This window comes from Leucoraja erinacea, unplaced genomic scaffold (assembly GCF_028641065.1).
Source record: "Leucoraja erinacea ecotype New England unplaced genomic scaffold, Leri_hhj_1 Leri_1284S, whole genome shotgun sequence".
In the NCBI taxonomy this organism is placed as follows: Eukaryota; Metazoa; Chordata; class Chondrichthyes; order Rajiformes; family Rajidae; genus Leucoraja; species Leucoraja erinaceus.
The window spans coordinates 35,001-42,881 of NW_026575544.1; the positions used below are offsets into that span (position 1 = coordinate 35,001).

Here is a 7,881-nt window from a genome sequence, read left to right on the forward strand (position 1 = left end):
GACTAAGGGAACATTTTTTTGTTCGGCACGGACTTGTAGGGCCGAGATGGCCTGTTTCCGTGCTGTAATCGTTATATGGTTATATGGTTATATGGATACATTTAAGGGACAGATTGTTGATTAGTGCGGGTGTCAGGGGTGATGGGGAGAAGAGGGTTAGGAGGGAGAGATAGATCAGCCGTGATTCAATGGCAGAGTGGACTGGATGGGCTGAATGGCCTAATTGTACTCCTCCTATAAGTTGTGAAGTGCTGCCCGACCCACTGAGTTCCTCCGGCACTTTGTGTGTTTTTTCCTCTTGCTAAACCAGCATCTGCAGTTCCTGCCGCTTCTCGGCCCGGGTTTAAGGTTGGTCTCAGATCACCCTCACCTTCATAGCGTCCTTGTTCTTGCAGCCTCTCAGTTTGGTTAGGCGTTTCTCCATATTGGCAGCATCCATGGAGTCCATGTTGCTCATGTAACAGGCCAGTGGCCCCGACCTAGAACACAACCACTGCCAGATCAGACGGCCGGACGATTCTCTGGGCCTCACTGACACTCTCATCCCGTCCCTGTCCGTCCCGCCTGCAACTGGTTCCGAAACTGCCCCCCGAAAAATCACCCCGATCCTGGCAAAACTCTGTCCACTGGCTCCGATGGAACAGCAGAACTGCCCCCTCCATCAACTCCTTTAAGTCAAGACTTAAAACTCATCTTTACTCTCAAGCCTTTCTTGACGTCCTCTGAGGGAGGGCTATATGTATGTATAGACATAGAAACATAGAAAATAGGTGCAGGAGTAGAGGTCATTCGGACCTTCGAGCCTGCACCATTCGCCATTCAATATGATCATGGCTGATCATCCAACTCAGTATCCCATCCCTGCCTTCTCTCCATACCCCCTGATCCCCTTAGCCACAAGGGCCACATCTAACTCCCTCTTAAATATAGCCAATGAACTGTGTGGCCTCAACTACCCTCTGCAGCAGAGAATTCCAGAGATTCACCACTCTCTGTGTGAAAAAGGTTCTTCTCATCTCGGTTTTAAAGGATTTCCCCCTTATCCTTAAGCTGTGACCCCTTGTCCTGGACTTCCCCAACATCGGGAACAATCTTCCTACATCTAGCCTGTCCAACCCCTTAAGAATTTTGTAAGTTTCTATAAGATCCCCCCTCAATCTCCTAAATTCTAGCGAGTACAAGCCGAGTCTATCCAGTCTTTCTTCATTAGACAGTCCTGACATCCCAGGACTGTATGTAGTGATGTATGTACTTAATCTATGGACCACTGTTGTATTAGGTTAGCACCTCCACCAATGTGAAGCACTTTGGCCAACGAGAGTTGGTGCTTAAAGGCGCTGGAGAAATACAAGTGACTTGACTTGTGACTTGAGTCCCAGTTTTAGTTGTAGTTTGGGTCTCGTTCAGGTACAGATACATAGGGGCAGGGGACAGACAGGCCCTTCGGCCCATCGAGTCCGTGCTAACCAGCGATCTCCGCACACTGACACTATCCTACACACACACTGGGGACAATTCGTACACTTGTACACCAAAGACAATTCACCTACAGACCCGCACGCACGTCTTTGTGGAGTGTGGGAGGAAACCGGAGCGCCCGGAGAAAACCCACGCAGGTCACGGGGAGAGAGAACGTGCAAACTCCGTGCAGGCAGCACCTGTGGTTGGGTTGGGAGGGAGGGAGGGAGGAGGGGGGAAAGGGGAGGGGGGGAAGGGAGGACTCTGCTGACCTGGAGATGTTCCTGAGCTGGGCCTTGTCTCCACACTGCGTCTGCAACATGTCCATCACGTGCTTCACGCGGTCAGGCAGATCATCAGCCGCCTCAGTGAGTCTCGCGAGGAAATCCGACTCTTCGATGAGATCGCACACCTGGCACACACACACACACACACACGCACACACGTACACACACACATACACACACACACACGCACACGCGCACACACACACGCACACACACACGCACGCACACGCACACACACACACACACACACACGTACACACACACACACACACGTACACACACACACACACACGTACACACACACACACGCACACACACACACACACACACACGTACACACACACACACACACGTACACACACACACGCACACACACACACACTCTCTGTCCACAGGGACATACATGAGTACAGGGTGATTCATTGTCAAATGTCCCAGATACAACAACAGTATTATTGTGTATGGTTGTGTGTGTGTGTGTGTACGTGTGTGTGTGTGTGTGTGCCTGTGTGTGTGTGTGTGTGTGTGTACGTGTGTGTGTGCGTCTGTGTGTGTGCGTGTGTACGTGTGTGTATATGTGTGTGTGTGTGTGTGTGTGTGTGTGTGTGTGTGTACGTGTGTGTGTGTGTGTGTGTGTGTGTTGTTGTGTGTGTGTGTGTGTGTGTGTGCGTGTGTGTGTGTGTGTGTGTGTGCTCTGTGTGTGTGTGTACGTGTGTGTGTGTGTGTGTGTACGTGTGTGTGTGTGTACGTGTGTGTGTGTGTGTGTGTGTGTGTGTGTACGTGTGTGTGTGTGCGTGTGTGTGTGTGTGTGTGTGTGTGTGTGTGTGTGTGTGTGTGTGTGTGTGTGTGTGTGTGTGTGTGTGTGTGTGTGTGTGTGTGTGTGTGTGTGTGTGCGTGCGCGTGTGTGTGTGCGTGGTGGGGATACAGTACCTGTTCAGCACGGACTTGGGCGAAATCGCGGTTGGATGCTTGCATGATGAATATTCCCAGCAACGCGACTGTGTCCTTGTTCACCCACGACAGGCCGCAGGCTGAGCCTTCAGGGAGAGGAGTGGTCAGCTTCACGCTAGGCCCAGGCATGGTCGTCTGGTGTGGGGAGGAGACGGGAGATAGAGGGGAAGGGGGAGAGGAGAGGGAGGAGAGGGGGTTCCAGATTCAGGGAGAGGTGGGAAGAGGGGAAGGGGGGTGAGAGGGTGGAGGGCAGAGGGGGGGAGAGGGGAGAGGAGGGGGTTACAGAGATGGGGGGAGGGGGGAGAGGGGAGGGGAAAGGGGGGGAGGCGGAGGGGAGGGGGGGGGGAGGGTGGGGGGAGGGGAGAGGGACGGGGTTACATATTCAAGGAGAGGTGGGGGGGGGGAAAGGAGATGGGAAGGGGGAGGGGGAGGGGGGGGAGAGGGGGAGGAGGGGGAGGGGCATATTCAAGGAAAGGTGGGGGGGAGGGGGAGAGGGGGAGGGAGGAGAGGGGGGGGACGGGGGGAAGGGGGAGGGGGAGAGGGAGGAGGGGGGGAGGGGGACAGGCATCAGACCCTACCTCCGTCAGATCCCTCATTCATGTCGGGGCGTTGTGGGCTCTGCCCGTCATTGGACGGTCGTGGTGGGCTCTGCCCGTCATTGGAGGATGGTGGTGGGCGCAGCCCGCCATTGGACGGGGACTTCCCTGCCTGGCACCTGGATGACCTCAGGCTCCGCTTTGCCCACTTGAAGAGTTTCTCCCGCATCTCCTCCCCCATCTCCGGGTACAGACCCCGGAAGAAATGCATCCTGGAACACACAGGCTCAGCTTCACTCCCACACCCTGACTGGGCAACGTCCAACACCCTACGTCACAGAGTGGTTCAGCCCAACTTGTCCATGCTGATCCACCAACATGTCTCATCTACACCATCGAATCATTGACCATTGAATCAGTGACCCATGACCATTGAACTATTGACCATTGGCCCTTGACCATTGAACTATTGACCCTTGACCATTGAACTATTGACCCTTGACCATTGAACTATTGACCCCTGACCATTGAACTATTGACCCATAGACCCTTGACCATTGAACTATTGACCATTGAACTATTGACCATTGAAATATTGACCCTTGAACTATTGACCCCCTGACCATTGAACTATTGACCATTGGCCCTTGAACTATTGACCATTGAACTATTGACCATTGACCCTTGAACTATTGACCATTGAACTATTGACCATTGACCCTTGAACTATTGACCATTGAACTATTGACCATTGAACTATTGACCATTGACCCCTGACCATTGAACTATTGACCATTGGCCCTTGACCATTGAACTATTGACCATTGGTCTTTGACCATTGAACTATTGACCATTGGTCTTTGACCATTGAACTATTGACCATTAGCCCTTGAACTATTGACCATTGACCCATTGACTCTTGGGTGGTTCTTGGTTTCTTGGTCCTCCAAAATATTCCAACTGGAATTTAAACTGGAGGTGGTGAAGGGAGGGCTTAAGCCAGAGAGGGTTATTGGGAAGAAAGAGCTACTTTAAATGTAGTTGTGTCTGGTTGGGTAACTATAGTAGGGTGAAGATTATTCCATGCTTTAATTGTGCGGGGAGAGAACGGATTGCTGAACCAACACATCTGTCTTTGTAGCTGGGATCACAAATTACATCGAATGCCCTCGTCTGCTCCTAATTGGTTTGGGTTTGGTGTAGGTCAGAAAGTTTAGGACACCTGTTGCTTTCACCGTTGCATGATGAGTCTGATGTTGACCCATTGACCAGATAGAACATTGGAACATAGACTCACATTACGCCGAGCTGGAAGGGGCAGGACACAGTGGGCAGCTCCTCCACCACGTCAGCCTCTGCCCGCAGGAGATAGTCCTTGCTGCCGCCCAGGATGGTGTGTAGAGTCCAGGGGCACATCTTGGTCAGGTTGGCTACCACGGCTTCCCATGCCGCCTGCGAGACGCGGCTGTGATCCATGCATTGGCCCAGCGCCTGGCCATACTCCGGGTCCTGCAGAACCGCCAGAACATCTCAGACACTCCGCCATCGAGTCCCAAACCCGCCCCGGGCATCTCACGCCCTCCGACACCCACGCATGTCCCATCCCACCCCCGACACTAGGGATCAGAGACAGACACAGAGTGCTGGAGTAACTCAGCGGGTCAGGCAGTATCTATGTGGAGAACATGGATAGGTGACTTTTCACAGAGTGCTGGAGTAACTCAGCGGGTCAGGCAGCATCTGTGGGGAACATGGATAGGTGACGTTTCACAGAGTGCTGGAGTAACTCAGCGGGTCAGGCAGCATCTGTGGAGCTAAGGAAATAGGCAACGTTTCGGGCCGAAACCCGTAAGGGTTTCAGCCCGAAACGTTGCCTATTTCCAGAAGGATTTCGGCCCCGAAACGTTGCCTATTTCATTCGCTCCATAGATGCTGCTGCACCCGCTGAGTTTCACCAGCTTTTTTGTGTAACCTCCTTAGCTCCATAGATGCTGCTGCACCATAACTGAGTGGGTCAGGCAGCATCTGTGGGGAACATGGATAGGTGACGTTTCACAGAGTGCTGGAGTAACTCAGCGGGTCAGGCAGCATCTGTGGATTTGCCTTCCTAACCACCGATTCAACGAATATCCACCGACTTGTGGCCTCCACCGCCGTCTGCGGCAAAGAATTCCACAGATTCACCACCCTCCCACGAAATTGCACCTCATCTCCTTGCTAAAGGAACGTCCTTTAATTCTGAGGCTGTGCTTGAGGGGGGATCTTATAGAAACTTACAAAATTCTGAAGGGGTTGGACAGGCTGGATGCAGGAAGATTGTTCCCGATGTTGGGGAAGTCCAGAACAGGGGGTCACAGTTTAAGGATAAGGGGGAAATCTTTCAGGACCGAGATGAGAAAAACATTTTTTTTCACACACACAGAGAGTTGTGAATCTGTGGAATTCTCTGCCACAGAAGGTAGTTGAGGCCACACAGTTCATTGGCTATATTTAAGAAGGAGTTAGATGTGGCCCTAGTGGCTAAAGGGATCAGGGGGTATGGAGAGAAGGCAGGGATGGGATACTGAGTTGGATGATCAGCCATGATCATATTGAATGGCGGTGCAGGCTCAAAGGGCCGAATGGCCTCTACTCCTGAGGGAGGATCTTATAGAAACTTACAAAATTCTTAAGGGGTTGGACAGGCTAGATGCAGGAAAATTATTCCCTCTACTCCTGCACCTATTGTCTATGTTTCTATGTGCCCTCTGGTCCAGGACTCTCCCACGAGTGAAGTATTGAGGCAAGGAGTTGGCCAGACCTACCGTCTTTGCGCAGCGGAGTTTGTGGAGCAAGATGACTATCCTCATGTTGGGGAAGACATCATCGAAAAATCTTGTCCACGATGACTGAGAGAAGGAAAGAGTGTCAGAGTCATCTCCGCGGCCAGATGATGTCAACCGCGATGTCGCTCACAGCGTAACGGAAATTTACAGTCCGCGACTACCAGCCGCACACTAGGTTCACCAGACTGATTCCTGGGATGTCAGGACTTTCATATGAAGAAAGACTGGATAGACTCGGCTTGTACTCGCTAGAATTTAGAAGATAGACTCGGTTTGTACTCGCTAGAATTTAGAGGATAGACTCGGCTTGTACTCGCTAGAATTTAGAAGATTGAGGGGGGATCTTATAGAAACTTACAAAATTCTTAAGGGAAAAGGGCAACGTTTCGGGGCGAAACCCTTCTTCTGAAACCCTTCTTCTGAAGAAGGGTTTTGTCCCGAAACGTTGCCTTTTTCCTTCGTTCCATAGATGCTGCTGCACCCGCTGAGTTTCTCCAGCTTTTTTGTGTACCTTCGATTTTCCAGCATCTGTAGTTCCTTCTTAAACAAAATTCTTAAGGGGTTGGACAGGCTAGATGCAGGAAGATTATTCCCGATGTTGGGGAAGTCCAGAACAAGGGGTCACACACACTGTTTAAGGAGACCAAAACTGTACACAATACTCCAGGTGTGGTCTCACTAGGGCCCTGTACAACTGCAGAAGGACCTCTTGGGGAAGTCCAGAACTAGGGGCCACACACAGTTTAAGGATATGGGGGAAATCTTTTAGGACCAAGATGAGAAAATATATTTTCACACACAGAGAGTGGTGAATCTGTGGAATTCTCTGCCACAGGTAGTTGAGGCCACACAGTTCATTGGCTATATTTAAGAGGGAGTTAGATGTGGCCCTTGTGGCTAAAGGGATCAGGGGGTATGGAGAGAAGGCAGGTACAGGATACTGAGTTGGATGATCAGCCATGATCATATTGAATGGCGGTGCAGGCTCGAAGGGCCGAATGGCCTCTACTCCTGAGGGGGGATCTTATAGAAACTTACAAAATTCTTAAGGTGTTGGACAGGCTAGATGCAGGAAGATTATTCCCGATGTTGGGGAAGTCCAGAACTAGGGGGTCCCTGTTCTAAATGGCTTCCCTTATTCTTAAACTGTGGCCCCTGGTCCCGACTCCCCGAACATCGGGAACATGTTTCCTGCCTCTAGTATGTCCAAACTAATAATAATCTTATATGTTTCCATAGGATACCCTCTCATCCTTCTAAATTCCAGAGTGTACAAGCCCACCCGCATATGACAGTCCCGCCATCCCGGGAATTAACCTTGTGAACCTACGCTGGGCTCCCTCAATAGCAAGAATGCCCTTCCTCGAATTTGGAGACCAAAACTGTACACAATACTCCAGGTGTGGTCTCACAAGGGCCCCGTACAACTGCAGAAGGACCTCTTGGGGAAGTCCAGAACAAGGGGCCACACACACACAGTTTAAGGATAAGGGGGAAATCTTTTAGGACCGAGATGAGACAAACATTTTTTTTCCACACACAGAGAGTGGTGAATCTGTGGAATTCTCTGCCACAGAAGGTAGTTGAGGCCACACAGTTAATTGGCTATATTTAAGAGGGAGTTAGATGTGGCCCTTGTGGCTAAGGGGATCAGGGGGTATGGAGAGAAGGCAGGGTGGGATACTGAGTTGGATGATCAGCCATGATCATATTGAATGGCGAATGGTGCAGGCTCGAAGGGCCGAATGGCCTCTACTCCTGCACCTGTTGTCTATGTTTCTATGTTTCTGTGACTCCCACAGTTATCTGGACCAGGGCGGTCAC

At 51.2% G+C, this 7,881-nt stretch overlaps 1 protein-coding gene across 1 annotated transcript in view; it reads right to left on the reverse strand.

The window, feature by feature from the left end:
* LOC129715629 (uncharacterized) overlaps positions 1 to 6,139 on the reverse strand; it is a 21,544-nt gene extending 15,405 nt beyond the window's left edge. Inside the window, exons 1-6 of the mRNA XM_055665494.1 lie at positions 6,037 to 6,139; positions 4,530 to 4,741; positions 3,275 to 3,504; positions 2,676 to 2,782; positions 1,731 to 1,870; positions 371 to 479 (exon numbers count right to left, since the gene is read on the reverse strand). Coding sequence (XP_055521469.1) covers positions 371 to 479; positions 1,731 to 1,870; positions 2,676 to 2,782; positions 3,275 to 3,504; positions 4,530 to 4,741; positions 6,037 to 6,081 — 843 coding nt within the window. The 5' untranslated portion in view covers positions 6,082 to 6,139. The remainder of the gene's footprint in view (positions 1 to 370; positions 480 to 1,730; positions 1,871 to 2,675; positions 2,783 to 3,274; positions 3,505 to 4,529; positions 4,742 to 6,036) is intronic.
* Between the last annotated feature and the right edge of the window lie 1,742 nt (positions 6,140 to 7,881).